Source organism: Centrocercus urophasianus, unplaced genomic scaffold (assembly GCF_019232065.1).
Source record: "Centrocercus urophasianus isolate 14NV4802_14NV808 unplaced genomic scaffold, USGS_Curo_1.0 seq_21, whole genome shotgun sequence".
Classification (NCBI taxonomy): domain Eukaryota; kingdom Metazoa; phylum Chordata; class Aves; order Galliformes; family Phasianidae; genus Centrocercus; species Centrocercus urophasianus.
Window position 1 is genome coordinate 16,499,741 of NW_024884767.1, and position 21,895 is coordinate 16,521,635.

General features: G+C 37.1%; 1 protein-coding gene across 2 annotated transcripts in view; it reads left to right on the forward strand.

Moving 5' to 3' along the window:
• Positions 1–21,634, forward strand: part of EFNA5 (ephrin A5) — a 205,926-nt gene extending 184,292 nt beyond the window's left edge. The window contains exons 3-5 of one of the 2 annotated variants that reach the window (XM_042823028.1): positions 12,015–12,080; positions 12,492–12,572; positions 17,418–21,634. In XM_042823028.1, coding sequence (XP_042678962.1) covers positions 12,015–12,080; positions 12,492–12,572; positions 17,418–17,539 — 269 coding nt within the window. In that variant the 3' untranslated portion in view covers positions 17,540–21,634. The remainder of the gene's footprint in view (positions 1–12,014; positions 12,081–12,491; positions 12,573–17,417) is intronic. The other variant, XM_042823029.1, reaches the window with a different exon arrangement.
• Positions 21,635–21,895: the final 261 nt, after the last annotated feature.

The following is a 21,895-nucleotide window of genomic DNA, read 5'->3' on the forward strand; positions in this document are numbered from 1 at the left end:
TTTGTTTTATAAGGCAGAAGTGAAAAATCATTTGCAGTCGGTCTGGTTTCTGTTTTCTGAACTTTTTTCATGATTTTGTCTTTTTCAGCAGGAAGGTTCTGTGAATGGGAAATATGAAGTCCACAAAATGTGTGCAAAAGTTCCTTGCTGAGTTTCGTAATTAGGATGCTCCAGTGCCAGCTTTGATTACACACCTCATAGGCTTTCAAAAAAACATCCAGCTTGATCTAAGGAAAAAAAAATGTTCTTGTCTCTGCAGGATATTTCAGAAGGGGAGAATAGAAAAATGTGGGAGTATACCACTAACACTCTGACTTGGCTAAAAAACAGATTATCCAGTGACCCCTAGAAAGTGAACTGCAAGTTCACAGACATCTTAAAAATTAACACAGAACGGGAAGGATCCTTTGCTACTGGCTCTGTATAGCCCTGGAAAGAGAATACAGGATGGACACAGGATTGCTTTTGTCCTGGCTGGAAATCCAACAGGGTGCACTATGCCCCGCTGCCCGCTCACAGGCGTGCAGTGCCTGAGGCACAGGCAGGCTGTGGACACGTGTGTCAAACAGATTTGTTGATATCCCTCAATCCAAAAGCAAGGTGTTTGGTCTCAGACTGTTGTTTTCTGTTACTTTTTGCTGGGAGTTCTTTTGAACACTGTTTCATTGCAATAACTTAAGGAATAAATACCTGCATTTCCAATGTCTCTTTTCCAAGCTAGAAAAAATGGGATTGTATCCAGGCTTCTGTGGAGAAATTCAGAACACTGACCCCAATTTTGCACAGGTGCCAGAACTGCATCTAATGCAGATATTTCTGGCATGGGTTATCAAGAGACTGAGATACAAATATAAGCAGATCCCCCTGGATACAGAAAATGGTTAGGTTGTGCTCTTTACTAACAGGAGTGCTCTAGTGTGACCAGTCTTGAGGTATTTACTGATAGAGGTGTGGAAATACCACATTAGGCTCTTAAATGGAGCAGAGATGGATGCTGTGAGATTAAGAGTAGTTAATTTGATGGAGGTTTTGTCCACCTCTTTAAAGTGAAATAAGTATCAGAAAGAATGTGTCAACTAAATGGTCCCATGTTATCCCATATCTTTTCTATGTGTATTTATGGTCTTAGATGCACGTAGGAGGCACCATTTGAAGCTGCTCAAAAGTTGAGTTATGCAAGTTCTTAGCTGGTTAGCAAGTACAGAGTAGAGGAACAAGCTCGTGGTGAGGAGTTGCTGGATTAGATCAAAAACTGTTGCATGAAAAATGAGTCTAGAAATGAGCATGCATGAAAAATGAGACTAGAGTCTGCTTGGGAAGACCTAGTGTCAAGCAAGGACTTTTCTGGAAGAGCAGTGGAGAAATGCTTCTGTTCTGAGAAGTGCAAGTGTTGCAGCAGTCTGGAAAATAAAAGACAGTGAGGTACCTGTACTGCTGAACAGTCTGGAGGGCTACTCACTGCTTTTAGTTTCCAAACCACATGGGGTTTTGAATCCCATTTATGGAAGAATGAACACATACATATCTAATTTTGAGTTCATCTGGGAATGATCACTGGAAAAAGGGCTAAACATCCTGTGGTATTTATTAATTTAAGAAAAAAATAGCTCAGAAGGAAATGATTTGTGGCAGAGTAAAATGAAAAGTTAGCTGTCACATGGGCATTTTAAACTTTCCCACAGTCATAGCTCTGACACTCTACAGTCCTTTTCCAGTATAGGTAAGATGCTCTTTATTCCTGATGAGGAAGAAGCTTTCTTCGATGCGGCAGCAGCAACACTCACGTAGGTGGGCTTTTTCAAACACATATTTCAGAGCATGTGTGGGACCTGTGACAATGAATGCCAACTAAATAAGTGAAAGAAGTTAAAAAGAAAAATTCAGCTTAATGTGTTCTGGAGTTTTTTGAGATGTATGTGGCAAGTCCAGAGGCTAAAGAAATATTTTTAAGGGCTAGCAGACAATTTTCTTTCTCTTATGACAGAGTGCAGTAGTCCCCCTGTGTGATTTGAACAAAAAGGTAGTTCACCTGATAAAGATGAACTGTTCTTATTATAGTGCTTGCATCTTTTTTTAGCAGTCAGTCACAACCTTGAACCCAGTATAGTAGGTGTAACGAAGCAGAAGATCTCTGCTCTGCCCTGAGAATTTTTATTTGCCAAAAACAGGCTTGAGTTACACTGGACTATCATGTGCTTTACAAATGTGAACTTTTCTACTTAATATCTGTTTTTAATCCTGCTCAAATTTGGATTTATCTCTGTAAAAGCCAACTGTGCATATAAAGGCATTTTTTTGTGAAAGCTCTGCCAAGCTGTTGTTAGACCTTTGCCAACAGGAAAGGGCCATCAGAAAGATGTTGAGCAATGGTATTCTATCTAAGCAGTGCATCTGCATAGTTTCAGACGTGCATGTGCATGTGCACTCAAACACGTTCAAACCTGCACTGTTCTCACTGTTCCTCTTCATTTTAAATAACAACAAAATACAGCCCACAGTCTGTGCTTTTTTTCCAAATTTCCCTTGAGCCTAAGGCAGCTTCTTATAGATGTCTTCCTTTATGCCTTTATGTCTGTCCCCACTTCCCCATCCACGAGAAAGACATAAACAAAGAAGTTTCTTGCTTTGATTAGGTGAGTCAGCAGAAGTAACTTCATGTCCTTGTACTTGTCGCACTCCTAGCACAATACAGCATTCATAATTACTTCTTTATTTTTATAAACTGACAGAATTTACAAGCATAGGACGGGGAAGCTAGAAATGTTTCTAAATATTTTAAAGGTGCTGGCAAGCCCATGAAAATGAAATAGAATGGAATGCTCATCTCAGCTTTAATTATAGTGTCAGCAGCGGTAAAGCTAGACATGGGTAATATGAAGTGAATTAAAGTATATGAGGTTTAGTAACATGATACAATACCCACAAATTCCATGTGGGTGAACATGTTGCTTTAAAGATCAAAAAGAGGAGGTAATTACTAACAAGGCTATAATGTCTCTTCAAAGCATTTACTTACGTCTAGTTCTTAGAGATGGAAATTAGCAAAATGGATAGCCTGCTTGAAGAAAAACATTTTATTTCTAGTGATACCAAGGGAAAATCAAAGCACGGAAGTGCCTAGGAAAAGTATGAGAAGGATATCTTGTTCTCTAAGTGCTCTATTTGATAGTATTAACTTGTTTTATTAGCAATTCACTCTCAGTACAGTCTTAATGTTGTACAATAACTGTATTTGTTTTTGTTAAGCCATTGAAAGCAATAATGAGATCCGAGGTTTTATTCTTTCATTCCAGTTGATAATAATGTTGGTTTATTGCAATAGAAAAGTATGACATCAGCTATCTATATTATGCTAGTGTGGAAATGCTAGCCCTTATTTTATTGTATGTAAAAGAGTTTGCGTTTACAAAAAGAGAAACTTTCTTATAGGAAAGGCCTGAAAATGTGCAAACAGTTATGGTCTATTCTTCAACTCCCCTTCCTTATATTTCACAGGAGCTATGTGCAACTAAAAGTCCACTCAAAGCAGGATATGTCTTTCATTTGTTTCCAACTGAGGTTTGTTTGTTCTTTAATGAGGAGAAACATGGCATTGGCAAGATAGATTCACTAGGAAGCCCAGACTGCAGCTAAATAACAGCTTTGCCCCACTTCATAAACAAATGTAACTGTTCCTACTTTTATGGAGGGGGAAAAAAAAAAAAAAAGTCTTTTCAGGGCATTTCTGAGGTAGGTTTTTGTGCTGGTCCAGGGTTTTGTTCAGAGGAGAGGCTCAGACAGGTTCATGGGTTGTTTTGTTGTTTGGTTTCGTTTTTTTTTTTTTTTTCAGCTAAAATTTGTGCTTTGTTATTCTCCTGTTGTGAAGTCTGTAGTGTGCACCACATTGAGATGATTTTGTGTTTTCCTGAACTCAAGTGGACTCTGCAGCTTGGTAGGGCAGATAATAGTATGACTAATAAACATTTGGACTGGATGCGGACTGCCTTGTCTGATCCCTAAGCATCTGCTCACCTCTGGTACCCTGGGTTGTGAAGGGCTGGGCCTTGGCCTCTCTGAAGTTCTACACTGAAAATTCTGACTCAAGTACATCAGCCAGGCCAGCAAAAGAGAAGTCTTGTCGTTAAATGTGGAGCAGCTAAGGGTACTTTTTGAGACATACATAGAGGGCTAGGCTATGCTAAGTCCCCTAAAAGAAAAAATGCTGGCTAGATTATTTAATTTATATTCGAATGTTAGTACCCACTTAATTAAACTGGAAATTCATGGTGTAAACCTCTTTTCAAGCTGGATATGATGCCTGGTTTTTTTTTGTTGTTGTTGTTTTTTTTTTTTTTTTTTGGTGGCTTTTATGTGAAATTTACTTTTGGTCTGTGCTGCCTTCAACCAGATATATAAGCTGCAGTTGTTTATAAACTACAAGAAAAAATTATGTTCTTCTTGGCCAAGTGGTTGCAGTGGGACAGTTGATTCAGCATTAATAGCTAACACAGAAACTATGTATTACTTTCTTCTAAGAACTCACTAAAATAGCACTTATCTGACAAGTCATTTCCATTTGCTAGGCTACTTTTAGGGCATTTGAAATATATAGTCAATTATGTTATAAGCCATAATAACCCAGTATTTCTATAGCAGTGCAAATGTAGAGTGAATTAATCAAAAGATATTAAAAAATAAAAGGAATATTTCATGTTAGTTGTACATGTAGATTTTGCTGGGTCTTTTTCTCCATTACTGTACGCTTTGGATTTTATGGTTTTTCATAAAATTCAGAACATCACTCCCTGCATGTGTGTACATGTATCCATACACAGGTAAGAGTACAGAAACATGGTGTGATTACTTTTAGCTTCACTTCATGTAGATGCAGTTGAGCAGGAAGAAAGGAGTGAACCAAAGTGTTCATTTTTGTACCCTTGTAATACATTTGATTTCAAAACTTCATTTGCAAGCACTAGTATTGTAGTCCTTTTGCATCTGTTAAGCTTTAGGCAATAAGTGTATAAATATTAGCTATGACCTTGTTTTGCTTATGCATTTGTTTTATCGAGTAGGTAATTTTTCTTATTTTCTAATCGTTATTGGCAGTCTAGATAAGGTTTATTTCCAGGTGAGATTCTCTCTCTGACAGCTTGAAATTTCTGAGTTTTAACATACTATGTAATTTTTTTTTCCTTCGATTTCATTTTATGATGGCTAAATACAGAGAGATGATAGGCAAAATGTTTGACAATAGCAAATATTCAAATAAATGTGGTCATAGCTTACTTGTGAAATGTGTTTGATTGTTACATCTGCTGAATGAGTAATATTGAGGATACTCAATATTTAAATTTCCCCAGACTGAAGTCATGTTTACACTATCAGAACAAAGCTTTGCATGTATGTTGGAATGAAGAACAGGTAGGCAGAGAGACCCCTTTCTTAAGTTGAACTCATGGACTGGTGAACTCTGGGATTTCTATAGCACTTCTATTTATCTGTTTTAACACTCAAAGGAAGAAGATCACCTGTAAATCCTTCCAGATAGCTTCTCTTTTAATTGATAAATTTGAAGTCCCCTTTCCTGTCCATACCTATGGGTCTGACTTTATGTATGCACACAAAGGAGTGTTTTATTGATTCATTAAATTCTAGCTGACTTTTTCAGTTGTACCGTTTATGCAAATTTGTAACTTTTTTTCAATCTACACAGTGAGAGGAATATTAATAACTAATTCTGCATTTACCTGGCTAATTTGCATACATTTGTGTTGTATGGTAAATCACATGAAAACCTACAGGGGAAAGGCTCAGCTCTTCTAACAACTAATAGGCTACTTTTCCTTTTCACTTGCACAAATTGAGAAATATTGCCTGTGGCAAACATAATAGAAAACTGCATTTTTAATGCTCTCACACATACTCATTTCTTTACAAAGAAAGAAGCAGATGACTGTTCTTAAAAATAAAACTTTCTAAAGCTGTGTAGCTGACACAGGATATTGAATGCTAAAACACTTCTAGTTGGTGGAATTATGATTTGTGGGTTATATAAGGTTACATGGATATTGGATTTGAATAATGGGAGTGGTATTGTGCCTTAAAGGGCTGGAGGCATATCACAGCTGTAAATGTTTTTCTCCTGAGGAGTTTGTCTGTAGTACTAGACAAAGAGAGCAGAAGGGCTGCATAAACATGAGTTTCTGCTTTACAGCAGACAGCGTCCTGTCTGTGGGATTGTTGCAGGTTCTCTCTTCATGGTGATGACAAAAGCTGCAAGTGCAATCCTTTTGATAGGGCAGTCAATGTTAAGTGTCTGGTCTGGCTGCACGCATATGGAATCTCTTTTAGTGAGCTGGGGAAAAGCTCAAAATTAATTCTCTGTCAATTTCACTGATATTTCTGTTTGGTGCTTGTGGAAGCACATATCATTGCTAGGAATTTGTGTAGCGCATAGATGATGCTGCTAGGAGTCCGTTTGCAAGGAGCTGAAGAGCGATCTCTGTGAGATCTCTTAGGTCGTCTCTACAAGCGGACCATCCCAGTTTATTGGCTGTCTTAGGAGAGAGTAGAATAAATAAAACATTCACTTAAGGAGAAACTGACAGAAATCACTTTCAAAAACAAGCTTTCAAAAATACAGAGAGAAATGAACAGGCTTATCTCCACAGTTTTTCACAGGCACTGGTTTATAATCCTTCAAAGAACATTCCAAGTGAACTGGTAATTGAAACGTGAAAAACAAAATAGTGAGAGAAATTATACTCCTTTGCAAGCATAACCCCTGTACTAAAATGAAGGTGCCATCTGAGTGACTTAGATAAATGAGGCATTATTTGTACACTGAATGGTTCCAGTTTTGCTGTCTAATAGGGCCCACAGCGGGTTGTGGCTTGAATATTAAATATATTTGTAATGTTAAGTGAGGATTTGAATTGCACTCACGAATTAATTTTTTATATCAGCACTTGCATTTCACTAAAAGGCGCTATGTTATAATTAGAAAGCTAAGAATGAATGAGGAGACAAGCAGAGAAAACTGCTGATTGAATGTGAATATCAGTAAATAGGATGGTTAAGACACTTTTTATATGTGGCATCCAAGTAACTTGCTCTTCAGGTAGAAAGTGAGCCTTAGATTGGTGCCAGGCAAACTACCAGCTGTCTCAAGAAAGAAACTATTATTTGTGGCTTTTGTCATATGTCTAGCAGGTTCTGATAACCACGTTACTTTTAAAATTTTCATACTTTCTCTTGACTTTTTAATTAGCCTACTTTGTTACAAAGTAACTTTTTTCAATCTACACAGTGAGAGGAATATTAATAACTAATTCTGATTCATTTAAGGATATTATACAATTTGACATAACAATTTAACTGAAAATGTGAAAGGAAAAAAAAAAAACAACCAACACTTTTCTACGTGTATTGCTTTTTTGTTTTCTGTCTGTGGGTCTCCAGTAGTTATTGAATAACTGCTAAGCCTTATTGGCCTGAGGAGGACTTATTTTTTATTTATATCTAATATATTAGTGTTGTACCATGTGTTTCGTAGAAGAAAACTGCTTGGGAGTGAGTGGGACGAAGGGAGGCAGATTTTCTTTTTTTCCCACATTTAAATATAGCTAACAAATACTGAAATATTTATGGTTTGGCTCTAGATGAGGCGGGAATAATTCTTCACTCTCTTTCCTTACAGGGTATAAAAATGGTAGCCAGTTCAGAGAAAAGAAATTTTCTTCTCTAATTATCATTTACTGCCATTTTCAGTTTCAGCTTGGCTCTAGTCCTATGTGCTGTAGTTCAGTCTATGTATTTTTTTTCTAGTTTAACTGATGAATGTAGAATTTTTATCGCAAGAATACAGAGATCATGACTTGAATTTCTTCCGAATCATGAAATTTTTATTCCGCAGGGCAGAGGGAGCGAAACATCCTAGGAATTAGAATGTAATCATAGGAACTAGCAACACTGCAGAATTCTTCTTCTGATTTAGTCATTCTTATTGACACAAACTAAACTAATCAGACCTTTCCAATTCTTATATCATTCATCAAGAAAAAAGGATATAACCTCTTCTTCTCCTAATAAGGGATCTTTTCTCAAAGGATTCTTTTTGTTACACAGCAAAATTTCATTTGGTTTTTTTTTTTTTTTTTTTTTTTTTCTTTCTCCTCAGGAATTTCAATTTTTGAAAATGTTACTTGGAACGGTTTCTGTTAGCATCAGAGATTTCCTATTCTCAGAGCTGGCCTCTATTTTATAGCTAATATTGCCTTTAAAAGGGACAAATAGAAAAACCTTATGCCAAAGCCTTAGAGGCTAACTTGGTTTTGTGCAGAGAGGAGAATGAAATTTCCTTTTGTACAGGTGAAGAAAGGACATTTTCTTACAGCATAGCTAATTTCAATTGAATATAACAACAGCAGTGAGAAGTTTAGCTGGGAAGGAGCTTTAAGAGACCTTAGAAGGCAAAGGGTGTTTCTTTCTCCTTTATAGCATTCAGAAATATTTCACTCTTGCAAGTATGCAAGAGTTTAAGGGAATTTACAAGACTCCATTGCATTGAAAACCCATCATTCTTGGAAAATGAAACACATAAAACCACTGAACATGCTGCTAATACTAATAGGCCTGACCTTAGGTCTAGAAGTAAAGACTTGAATTTTTCAGTTTAAATTGATTCCTGAATTTTCATTTAAAGCATTTAAAGCATAGTTTTTTGAGATCCTAGCTACACCATTACATTCTTTTTTTTCCACAAAACAAATTTATATATATATATATTTTTTTTTTTTTTTTTGTAATATGCTAATATGTGTAGCTTATCCCTTCCTATGTGTTGTGTTGTTTTGGTCATTTGGTTTTCCTCTAAAGTTGTTAATCAAAATGTTGGCCAGTAGGTCACCCTGATTGGGAGTTTTGTGCTCTTTAGCAAAAGTTTGTCATTAAAGGGACTTTTATGTAGAAGAATAGAACTTTACTTCAACTTGGGTTTAAGTTTCAAGGCGTTAGCTATGAAAAAACAGATTTAATGAGCACTCTTGGCTTTCCTTAGCAGAGTGCAAGTGTGATATGGCTAGAATTCAGAAGAAAATTAAAAGATACTGAGCTTGTTGCTGAAAGAGGAAGAAAAAAAACCCTAGCTGTTGGCAATATAAACTGGATGTCATAATCTAAGAGTCACGTTTTTCATAGGACAGTGGTGAAACTATTGCAAAATAAACAAAACAGGGAAGAGAACAGAGCAGTAATGACAAACTGGAATGTGTGAGGGAGCAGAATTGATGGCATTAGCAAACCTGACTCTACTCTGTGAGCGATACATCTTACGGACTTACGGGAAATACTTGTAAGTCCGAGTACTGTCAGTGTTTTTGTTTTAAGATGAAAAAGAGAAGGGAAGAAATAAAAAGGTACTGCAGTCACCCAGCTTGGCAAACAGGTCTTAAATTTCTCAGGAAGGCTGAAGAGGTTGCACTGTATCTCTTCATCATCTTGTTCTTGGTCACTGAGGCAGAGGTGAGAGCAGGACAAAATATCTCTTAGTTCTTTTTGTCTTAATTATTATTATTCCCTGTGAAGGAGTAAAACACGGTGACTGAAGAGGAATCTTTCTAGTTTTATTACTTACCATTTTTCATAAATCACTTAGAGTACATAATTTCCTAAGAGAAGAAAAAAGCACATTATCACATTTAACATTAAAAGTGCATCAGTTTTAAGGATGATTAATTAAATGCAGCTGATAGGTTTGCCATAAGACGGCGGTTCGTGATACAGCACATTCTATGAAAAGCTATGTAAGGAATGGTAGAAGAAGGAAGTTTAAGCAGAGGGCAGATTTTGAATTTTTTTCCCAGAGAACATGGCTAATCATCAGGTCTTGTTTGCTCTTAAGTATGTACAAATATTGCATACACATGTAAACTTTATATATATATAATAAACTTTATATATATATAATAGGTAGACTATTATTTGATCCTAGCTATCATAGCTAGTCAGTGCTAATGCTGACAACATGTTCTAATAAACACCAGTGAGCCCAAACACGTTTATTTTGTGGATGTAAGTGGCAACATGTAAACATTAAAGTAAAAATGTGGCTTTGAATAAGTGTGGTTCCTGATGCATTTCTGAAGTTCTGAGCTAGAAGAGCTGTTTGTGATAAAATTACTGTATATTTTCTGTTTTGACTAGTGTTAGAAGTGTTGTTTCCACCTTTATGTTAGTACTATGGTAATAATAGAATAGTTATCTTTTGAGAAATCAACAAGTGCCTGTTTAGTCTGAGCAAAGCATTTAGCCAGTTGCATATACTCAGTAAGGGCCACAGAAAGGACACAATTTCCTGAATGTAACCACAGAGTTCAAATATTGTGCCCTAAATAACACACCAGTTACTGTAAATGTCAGTGCAGGGAGTTTTTCTGACTTTGATTTAGTAAGAGCCTACAGCAAAGGCAGCTGTTAACACTTCTTAACCGCTTGTCATTTTGAAGGGGGGAGCATCATTTCAACACACTTTTGTCTTTTGATTAAAAGAAGGAAACAATTTTTCAAGCACTTCCCAACAGGTGCAGAACAAAAGCATTAGCTCTATTTGACTCTTACTGTGCTCCTTTTATTTGTGTTCCTACTGAATTTGCTAGTTCTTCTTGGTAGGAAAAAGCTGCGGCCTGCCTTGGAAACGCATCATCTAATTCTAAAGAAATTCATTTTAAGTTATTTGAGAAGCCCTTCAAGTGTGAGTTTGCCTTGTAGACAAAGAGTGTGTGTTCATACGTTTTTATGTCTTTATGTAAATGATTTCAGCTATTTTTCAGTAAAATGTAGTAAAAAAATAAAAATGGATGAAATAGCCATAAACAAAACAAACATCTTATTGGCCCAATCATCTTTCACAAATCCAGACAGCTTCCAATAATTTCAGTTTTCTATAAAAAGCAACTGTTGTGCCACTGTTTCTAGCTTTTTATTTGACGAGACTTCACAATGAAATGAAAATAACTTCAGGTGCTTCAGGCAGTGTTTTCAGGTATTTGTTTTGAAGGTTTTACAAGGCAGAAATAATGTACCCAAAGATGGTCTTTCACAAGCAAAAATTTGGAAACCCAAGTCAAGTGGCTTTATATGTTTGCCTGTGAATTAGGTATTTTAAAGTAAGTATATATCCTGAAAGGAAGTTTTCACAGCAGCAGTTGTTCCTGGGAAATAGTAGATGATTATGGTAATATTATATGTGTGAGCTTTTGTGTTGTGGTAGGCATGTTGTTTCCTCTTTTTTCTTTCCTCCTCACACAGTAAGTATTCTTCCAAAGAGATATTTTGAATGGTGAAGATGAGGGAGGAGAGAAATAAGGAATAAGCTAATTTGAGAATGTCTGTTAACACAGGGAATCTTATTTTGTCTGAAACAAAATAGGGATTTTATCAACAAAGGCACACATAGTGGAAGAATACAGAGTCTGATTTTGTGGTGGAATTTAATAGATGTATTTAATGGTGTGTATTTTTACTTTAGTGGAATTATGTCCATGTTTGTATTTTTGACGTTGTCAACTTCAGCATCATTTTGTCAGTTCTCCTTCATTCCTTTTTGATTTGCTTTGAAGTCTGTGTCCTACCATTTCAGGACTTCAGTTTTCTTGTAAGTGATCTTAATTATTCTCAAGTGTAATTTTTCAAAGTAGACACATGCATTACAGCAGAAACCATATTAAACTATCTCTTGAGATAAAGGTGTGAAAAGGTGAAAAGAGATAATGAAACATTGTGAATGTCATTTACTTCACTTCTTTAATGAAAATAATCGAAAAAGGGATTAGAATAAAATCTGCAGTTCTCTCACTGCCTTTGTCTTATCTGGCTACTTTACGCATTTGAAATATTTACATGCAGAGACTGAAATGTAGCCAGTTCTTTGAATGAAGGGGTGATAAGGGATGTTTGACTGTAGGAAAAAGGATCATATGCATTTTCTTTTTCTCTTACTCTTTCACTTCTCTCTCATTTTTCTTCATTTACAGCTTCTGCGATCCCAGATAATGGAAGGAGATCCTGTCTAAAGCTTAAGGTCTTTGTGCGACCAGCAAGTAAGTTCCTTGGAATAAGCTTTCGAGGGTGGCTTTGTAGCGCATGCTTTACTGTGTGGTCTGGTTAACAGTAGTAAATCTTTTTTTTTTTTTTTTTTACTGTTCAACTTTGTTTATCTGTTCTGTACAGCAGCATTTGTGTTATTATTTTCATGGTATTTCCTTATCATTTTTCATAAAGCTTTGTTTTAATTTCATGGCAATTGCTAACTTGTTGTTTCTCAAACTGTTGTACCAATGGAAGACTGGCATTTGGATAAGTGCCATAGACTATAAAGCATAAATATGCTTAATTATATACAGTAAATATAGAGAAAAAAAAGATAGGAGGAAAAAAAAAAAAAACAGAAAGTGCAGAGTTTAAGGGTGTCTCACTAACATATTTGGCTGTTATCTCTATTTTTGTTATAGACAGCTGTATGAAAACTATAGGTGTTCATGATCGTGTTTTCGATGTTAACGACAAAGTAGAAAATTCATTAGAACCAGCAGGTTAGTATGCTTAGAGAATCTCTTTTAACAAATGCGTGTGTCCCTCTGGTGCTTGAGTACTTCTTTTCTTCTACTCTTGCATGCTTTGCATGGTATAATTGCTCTGCTTTTGCTTGTTTCTAGCAGTGCTAATATCACATGTGGTATATTTCCTGACTCCTTATCTAATGCAAGGGAGGGAAAGTGTTGCTTTCTTGGTTGATGTAGCTTAGTAAAATATAATGTGTGCCAGAATAAAATTTTCACCAGTATCCTGAAATCTATCCAAACCAAACACCCAGCATGTTGACAGACCACTCATGGTACTAACTGGGCCAAAAGTCTTAAAGCCAGTGGGCATGCTTCATTTGCTTTGTGGTGCCAACAGACTTTCAAAGAACCACTCCTTATTTAATGCTAGTGCATGACTCAGGCATGCAGCTTATAGAGTTAGTGTTTAAGTAAGAAATCAGTCCATTAAAATTATATACATTTGTATATATATTTGTTTAGGGTAAGTATTGTTTTCACATACGTAAACACACATACATGCTGTTATATATGAATTCATACCCTTGATATGGATCTGGGGGATTTTATTTTGCTTGAGTTTTTTTGGTTGGTTTGTTTATTTATTTATTTATTTTTATTTCCCTAAAACGCTGCCTTTCATAATAAGAATAATGCTTGCTTTTATAAAGCCCTCTATCTGCCCAGGACAAAGTTGTGTTATCATTCACGATCAAGCTGTGTGGCTCTGTGTGGGAAGTGCATCTGTATGGTTGTGTGACTCAAGTTTATGACAGATAGGAGCATGTTTAATTCTAGGGGTGTGAATAATCTCATCAACTTCAGTGGGATGGCTCATGACATTAAAATTAGGTGGCTATGTAAGACAAGTATTTACAATAGCGCTTACCTGCTTGGTCTATGTGTAACATGCTGTTCACACGTTGCTATATTCAAGCCTCAATAATTAAAATGAACAGTTAAATAAACAAATTATACCACAAAAAAAATACACCCATGATACACAGGTAGTACATTCCCTGAAGATCAGATTACCCGGCTTTTTTTTTTTTTCTCTTATGTTACTGAGAAAGCACTGTCCCTTTCATGTGAACCAACTTAGTGTTCTGTTCTTTATTATTTGCTGATCCTTCACCTAAAAGCTATTATTTAGGCAAAAGCATTAGTAAGACTTACAAAAGTTATCCAATTTGAATGCTCTACTGTTTTATTATTTTTTCTTAAATGGAATTTTCAGAACTGTTCTAAAAAATATTGCTTATGAGAATCAATGACGTTTTCTAAGCAGATCTCTATTCAAGGAAAATACATTTACAGTAGAGATACATTTGCACTTCTGTTAAAAGTACTCACCTTCTACAGGAGGCATTAGGATGATGATCATCATCCCGTCTCTAGATAAACTGTGAATCTAGAAACTCAGTGCGCTCTTTTGCACTCTGTGATTTGGTGAACATGAGTTAATTCAGTTGTATCCCTTCTGCTGCTGGTTTGCAAAAGGGATCACTTGAGTAATAAATGCATCATAGTAGTAAATATTCTTTTCAGCAGTACCGCTCACTTTCTGTTGAGTGGCTACATCTTGCTAGCAACATCATAGAAACATACCATTACAAGGCAGCAGATAGGACAGCGAACCACAGTCCTACAAGGAAAATCCTGAAGTCTGAAGTGAAATACCATTTGTGTTATTTTGGAGAATAAGAGCCTTATAGAGAATTTTTCTGTTCTAAACGCTTCAAGTACCAAAAAGTTGCCACTCCTATGCTTGTAGCACTCCTTCCATCAGTTTATTTGAATTGTCATTTGGACCAGTCTCCATCAGATGATCTGCCATTCCCAGATCTTCTGTCTGCTTGCTGAGACACTCCTGCCTTGGTGGATCTCACTGCATGTGATGTGTAATGTGTAATGTGTAGTAATTCACCTGCCCCTGGAGCTCACCTTCCACTTGTGTGCTCTCCCCTAACCTGCCACTGTCTACTCCCACAATATACAGGAGAATGGGGAAGCAGAGGGGTCATGTTCAGCAAATTACTTACTGCTGCCAATCTTCTGGGGAAAAAAAAAAAAAAGAAAAAAAAAAGTGTGATTTTTGAACTTCTCTACTTCCACTGGTTTTGTTCAGAAATCTGTAGAAAGCAGATTTGTACAGATCACTCTTCTTTCAGAAGTCATTGAAGAAATTGGGCCATGTCTATATTCCCCTCTTGTCCCTTAAACAAAAATTGCAGCTGTGCATATGTGGAAAAATTATACCTGAAGCATGTGATGTAAAGTTATGTGATCTGGAAAATTCATGGCTGTCAAACTAATTTTTTCTAATTACTGCTAGCATTCCCAGTCTTTAGCAATGACCTTCCAGATTTTACTCATCAATTTTGTCATATTTGTGACTTGTCTTCAATGTTCAGAATAAACCCAGTCCTTCCCCTTACGCACTAAAGATTGTGCAGTATTACAGCTCTGCACCCCAAGGAAAATCATTTTTGTAAAGTGATTTTGAGAACCGCAGATAAAATGAGTGCTCTAATATATGAGTGCAAAGAGACTTTGGGACTGCACTGACAGAAAGCCCAAATGATTTCTTGAAAGTAGTCCCTTAATATTACATGAAAATGAATTCTCTTGAGACAAATGGCTGTATAAAAAAAGGCATCTTAGAAGATCTCTGTATTTTTAGTTTAATAATTAATCTTTTTAGTTAGCGCTTTTGGGTTGATTTTAATTTTTTTAATTTTTTAATTTTTTTTTTAGCTGTAGCCAATGTTCCAGTTGTGCCAGTATACTTCAGAGTTAAAGGAAATTGGGATTTATTGCTCCTTAACACTAGTTCTACCTTACTGTGTTTTAGTACTGACTCATGGATATAATTAGGACAAACTGTTATCATTGTGTGCTGCAAATTCAGACTTTCTTGCAGTTCTATCAATGATGCAGAAAGCAGAAGACAGTTCACATCTTTCCCCTTGTAGTATTAGTTCATCAGTGATGAGTATGCTTCCAAACTGAGCAGAGCTGACTCAACGTATATGAAAGGTATAGGGCTGACTGTAGGGCATGGGTACCTTTTCTTGTACCCTCTTAGAGTATGTTTTAATTGAGAAGCTGCTCCTGTGAAGTATTGTATTGTCACTGCAGTGCCCCAAGAGTGTACTGAGTGTAACAGGTGAAATACAAAACAGCCTTTGGTTCTGACAACCACCAGAATTAGCGGTCTTAAATCGCCCTTTCTAGACATTTAATTGTCTCTTTCTTGCAAATGTGAACATGTTCACATGATCAGAGCTTGCCTTTCACACTTTTGCCTTAAAAGCACTGAGGAGGTGTTGATAAACCTGATGCAACTGTAGTATCAGTACTGAACCAGATGTGACAGGTTGTTAATCCAGTTTACTGTACATCCCCCAGTGAAACTGGCCTGAGGCTGAAAAGCCTGTTAGTCAAATACTGCAAAGTGCTCTACTTTGCTTCAGTGCTTGGTGTCAAGAATGTGAAAGGAGCTTGTCCCTAACTAAAGCTAAGTAGCATGAGAGGCTCTACAGTAGTGCTGTGTGGTGATCCTGGTGATGTGACTCCCTCTTCCCTTAGTGCCTTTAATTGGGATTGCACAGTGCAATCACCCAGTGTAATCCTGGCAATGCAGTCTGTTGAGATGGGAGCTACGAGACAGATATATCATAGGTATGTCAACACTTCTCTTAAAATGGGGAAGCTTATTACACTAAGTAGTGAGATACTGTTAATTTTCATGGAAACTTAGGCACCCTAAAATAGCTTGTGAATGCATTTTGAGGCCACTTCTCACTTCCTAAAATGGTTTAGATCATTTGTTCATTTAGTACTAGGAATATTCAAACTCAAAGCCGGCTTTTTATGGCAAGTCTCAGACAGATTAGTCTTAAAATATTTAAATTAGATAATTGTGGATATGGGGGATTTTGCGAAGAAAAGCAGCACACCTGTAATAGCCCTGGAGTTGAATCTGACTGTACTTACATTTTTTATGATACAACTTGTGTTTATAAGGCTGATTCTTAATTGAAAAAAACTTAAACAGATCTTCATTCAGCATCAAACATCAAGTATTTTCCACTATGCTCTCTTCTTCCACTAAGGAGTAAGCATGCTTTTGCAACTCAGCTGTTTTATTTATTTATTTATTTATTTTTGTTAATTTGATAAGCACATATTTAATTCTGTATTTTTTGTCTACCATAAAAAGTATTCTGCCACCTATGAGAGTTTGGGAAGTGTGTTTGAAAATCAGAGACTGTCGTAGTCTTTGGAATTCCATTTCAAGAGAGAGAGATATGTCTCATATCCCCTGCATACCCCAAAACTTCAGTGGAAAGTGGAATAAATGCTTGCACTTTTAGACTGCCATTTGGCATTCAGAAGCTGAAATCCGTAACTCAGTAAGGGGATTAACTTTTAAATTAATTCTTATCACATGCAACTCTTTCTCAAGCCCTTCTGAAAATCAGGTGTTTTTATTTAGCTGCCTCGCTATTGACATTGCTATCCAATGAGCCATCCAAAGCTGAAGCTACTGTGTTTTATTAGAGGAGGAATCTTTCATTCCTCAGTCTGCTGCAGTCAGTCTTACTTTCTGCTGCTCTGGTCTTCAGTGGGAGTTTTGCCAGTAAGAAATGCAGGACTTGGCCCCAAGTTGGTTACATAATGAGGTATTACACGGTTGTGAAAGTCAATGACAGCACAAGGTTCATTGCCCTATTTCATAAAGGCACTGAAATCTACTTACAGTTGTCGGCTCAGTGAGAGTTTATTAAGGATGCAAAATCTCATTGGAATGTATGCTTTCTATTTGAACAGATGATACCGTACATGAGTCAGCCGAGCCATCCCGTGGTGAGAACGCGGCACAGACACCGAGGATACCCATCCAGCTTTTGGCAACTCTATTGTTCCTCCTGGCAATGCTTTTGATATTATAGCACAGTATGCTCCAGCAACCTGTCGCAGAAAATTTCAGGGTCTTGGAACATCAAAGATCCGCCTAACTGCTCATCCCAAGAAAGGGACTTTATTGTTTTTGCAGATGTCAAATCATTATTTTTCCCTTTTCCCTTTTCTTCTCCCTTTTAGCCTGAACTCAGCAAAAATTTGAAGGGGATAACTAGCTTCAGCACCCATCCCTACCTACCCTGTGACTTTCTGAACCCCTCCATACAAATAAAAGGACTCCAAATGAAAATGCCAAACTATAATAGTGACACTAGTGATTCTTATTTTCCTCTGCATTCTCCTTTAAGAAGTCACCTCTGTTAGCTCACTGTGTCATCCGAATGTAGACAAGGAAGAGTAGTGGCAAATACAGTCAGTGGAGGATAAGCAAACTGAATGAAAGCCTGGGAGAGTTTTTCTCTCCAATACAATATTTATGCCTTCTCATTCAGCACTGTAAGATGATCATGCAGGGCACCGTGTCACCGTGTCAGGACTGGAGGGGAAATATTAATAGCAGGTATAATACCATTTCCTCCGGGAGTTCTAAATGAGCAGGCTTCTGAAAGGGAAAGGTAATGTTTCTTATAGGATTGTCCTGAAACACCTTTTTTTGCTCACAAGTAGAAACGCTGTCTTTGGTGAGAGAAAGAGGTTAGTATTTAGAAATGTTAGCACACAGCAGGCAAGGTCAGATTTAGGAAACTTCACTGGGGGTGTGAGTGCCTCTGTTATTTCGTTTTAAGGGGATAATGCACACCGGGTTATTTTATTTTAAAAGAAATCACCGTGGTGCTAATTTTTTTTTCTTGAAATGCAGAGGCACTTTTGAGAATAAAGTGACCTTCCCCAGCACTGACTTAGTAGCTGAGAACCTTAGATGCTGCTTTGGGTGTTAATACATGCTAATAGAGAACATCAGAGGAATCATTTTTGGAACAAAGGATCTCCAGTGTGCTCTTGATTTGTCTCTCCTGCAAGTTCCTCAGTCATGGGAATAAACCACAAGTAGCAGAAGCCAGGACCACCTAGTAGCATTGTTTGGTGGGGGGAAAGAAAAGAAGTGTGGAATACGAATTCAAATGTTGATTTTTTGTCTTTTCCCCTTCCAGCACAGTTTGAAAAGTAGAGGAAACGTGTTTATCAGCCAGAGATAAACTAGATGGGCTCCCAAAGACTTAACAAAATATTTTTTTAAAAATCCACTAGAATAGAAAATACATTATTTAGATATACTTTATGCTGAGAGTGAGTATATATGCTTGTCCTATTTAAACATGTGAGAAAAGTGGTAACCCTTGGTGCAAGTAGGAAATGATACTGTCTTGTTTGATGGAATTGGAAGTGACTCTGTTTAGGAAATCTTAGCCTTGGCGAAAGTAGAACTTGGAAAAGTCATTTGCCAGGAAGTGTAAGAGTTGGGTTTTTTTTTTTTGTCTGAGCTACCATGAAATTTGAACTGCTAAGCATAATCAGGGAAATATCAGGCAAAGACTGAAACAAAATGTTTCTAGACAAAAACTGTGATAATTATGTTAAATGTGAAAGAAAACATGAAATGCATTCAAAGTAAACAAGGGGTTTCTATATTCTGAAAAAAAACCTCTATCGTAACAAAACTGAGTGGTACAAATAATGGACAATATTTTGTAAGCATTTTTTTTTCTTTTCTAATGAAGAAAAACTTTACAAAAGTTGTAAGCAGCCCACTATTCAGTAAAGAAGGAAAAGGGGAAATAAATTTAAGATTTTTAAGATTTTATGCATGCTTAACTACAACCTGAGCTTGCCTGATATTGTGCAACAAGATTGGTGTTGCAGGGCCTTTGCTTACGGTAGTAATGTAGGAAATTTCCGCTACTGTTAAGGGCACAGAATAAAGAGATAGAGTCTAAACAGTGAGGTAAGTCACCATCCTATTACAGTCTGGCTGGTACTTCTTGCTCTTTAACTTGGATGTGCTTGTTAAGCACATTCATGCTTCCTTCAGGTAGCAAGTAAAGAGGATGAGGTGAGGTTAATCAAAAATGCGCCTTATCAATTGGATTATTAACTGGAGTACAGGTAATACTGCATGATAGTAATCATATTAAAATGATTCATAGCAATTGCAGGCAGTTATAGCAACAGTGCCAATCTTATGTAGAAATGGTGACTTCATTTTTCATCCTATGTCTCTAAATAATGTCAAAGTTTGAGATGTACGCTTGTTCACAGCAGACTCTTTTCATTTGTACTGTTTCGTGTGGAGTTCAGCCCTTCACGTTATCACAGGGCCCAGCTGGGTGTTGGATGAGGGATAGTGTGAGTGACCCAGCTGCAGAGCAGATCCCTGTGCTGCCAGGGGTGGCCGGAAGACCACAAGACAGTTTGGCACACGGTGGCATCAGGCAGTTCCAGTCATAGCAGAACGTGCTAGTGGGTTTTGTGTTGGGAAGCAAATCTCTGGAGGCCTGAATGCAAATGATGGTGCCAACTGCTAAAAGATTTCTGGTCCCTTCCATCTGCCCCTTCTCAAGCCCAGGGGACTGATTCTCCCAGCCTGTGCAGCTTACTTACCCCCGTGACCTGCCCTCCTGGCTGCCAAGGCCATTGCAAAGCGAAGCAGGGAAAATAGGGATCAGTCAGTTTAGTGGATACTGTGTATCCTTTAATAGGCAAGGTAACATTTCGTGTTAGTTTAGAATATTGTTTTGTACTGTACTTAACTTGGATGGCGAAGGAAAGACAAGTAAAACTTAAAGCTATGTTCTTTAAATTCTGTATTATTAGCAACCTCTGTTGTATATAGTGTTTGATAATAAAGTATTAATTTGATTCTTATGTCTTTTGTAAGTGAGAACAATAGACTTTCAGGATATAAAAATCATGCGTTGATTACAAGACAGAGCTTTGAAGCATCAAGTGTGATCATGGCTGAGAACTGAGAGACAAGTAGCCATGACACTGCAGCATACAGGACTCATCTTTGGAAATCGTTCATCTATTGCAAGTCTTCACATTGTCAAGACCTGGAAAACATGACTTTTGGTGATCAATGTTTTGTCGTCAGTGTTTTAAGGTCTAATGTTGGAGCCCCATGGTTTTTGTGTTAGTTTTTGTTCTTTTGTATCACGTTTGTTTCTAAAATTGCTTTGGGGATATAACAACTCTTCTATTTGTTTGGGTTTTTGATGTTGTTTGGGTTTTTTTTTTTTTTTTCTTTATTCCTTTTGATTTTGTTTCCACGAATAGGTTTTTGTTTTGTTTTGTTTTGTTTTCCAGAAAGGATCTTGCCAGTGTCATGTGTGATACATACGTACTTGGTTTCAAAACAACTAGAAACAAATTTGGGAGGTATTGAGAGTAGATGAGTAGGTTGTTTCCTTTCCTATATAATTATGGAAGGAAAATGGTTGTATTTGTACCTGTTGATTCCCAGCCCTACCCCTCAAAACTGAATTTTATCCATTGCTTTGTGAGAGCAGTGGCTCTGTCACTTTCAGAGATGTAGGAGAGAGTGTTAACTCTTCCCCTCCTTTCATTATACTTGGATTTTGTAATCACCAGTTTTACTGTACAAACCTCCACACTTCTCTCCCCTTTTACTGCCCTTCCTCCTCTCCCACCCCCCTTCTTTTTTAACTTGGAGCCGTGAATGGGCAGATCTTTTTTCTGGCCTGGCATCACTGAGTTTTTCCCATGCATTCGCCCTCAAGCTTCTCGGATGTGAGACAAATCTCCCTACAATAGGCTTGCTGCCATTGTCTGTACAGTTTAATAGATGCTGGCATGTTGGAGGTTACCCATGAGTCTGCGAAATCCGCTTTCCATGCTTACTCTTGACACCCCCATTGAAGCCACTCATTGTGTATGCATCTGGGTATGAAAGTCCAGCTCAGTGTGGTCCTGTGCTTGTACTGCCCTGCTTTGCAGTTTCTTTGCACTTATTCATTGAGTGCTGTTTTTGAAATGCTTACAATATATGAATCTAAAAATGTTTAAAAAAAAAAAGAACCCTGCCCCTAAGATCTGTATTTGTATATACACGTGTCCGTACAATTATACTTAAATAAAATTAAAGATTTTCATCATTTTAATTGGTTCTCTTAGGCTATATTTTTGTTCATTTAATTATGTCTTTATTTTGGGGGCTCTTTGTACCTATCTTCTATTTTTGTGGGCAGTGGAAAGCAATGAGGAGTATGAATGGGAAAGCGTGAAGAATGCAGTGGACACAATGGCTGACTACCTAGGGCTGTAACTACCTTCATGCTGGCTGATCTGAACTCTGGCAGCTGTGCTCTTCACTTTTGTGTGTGTGTGTGTGTGTGTGTGTGTGTGTGTGTGTGTGTGTGTGTGTGTGT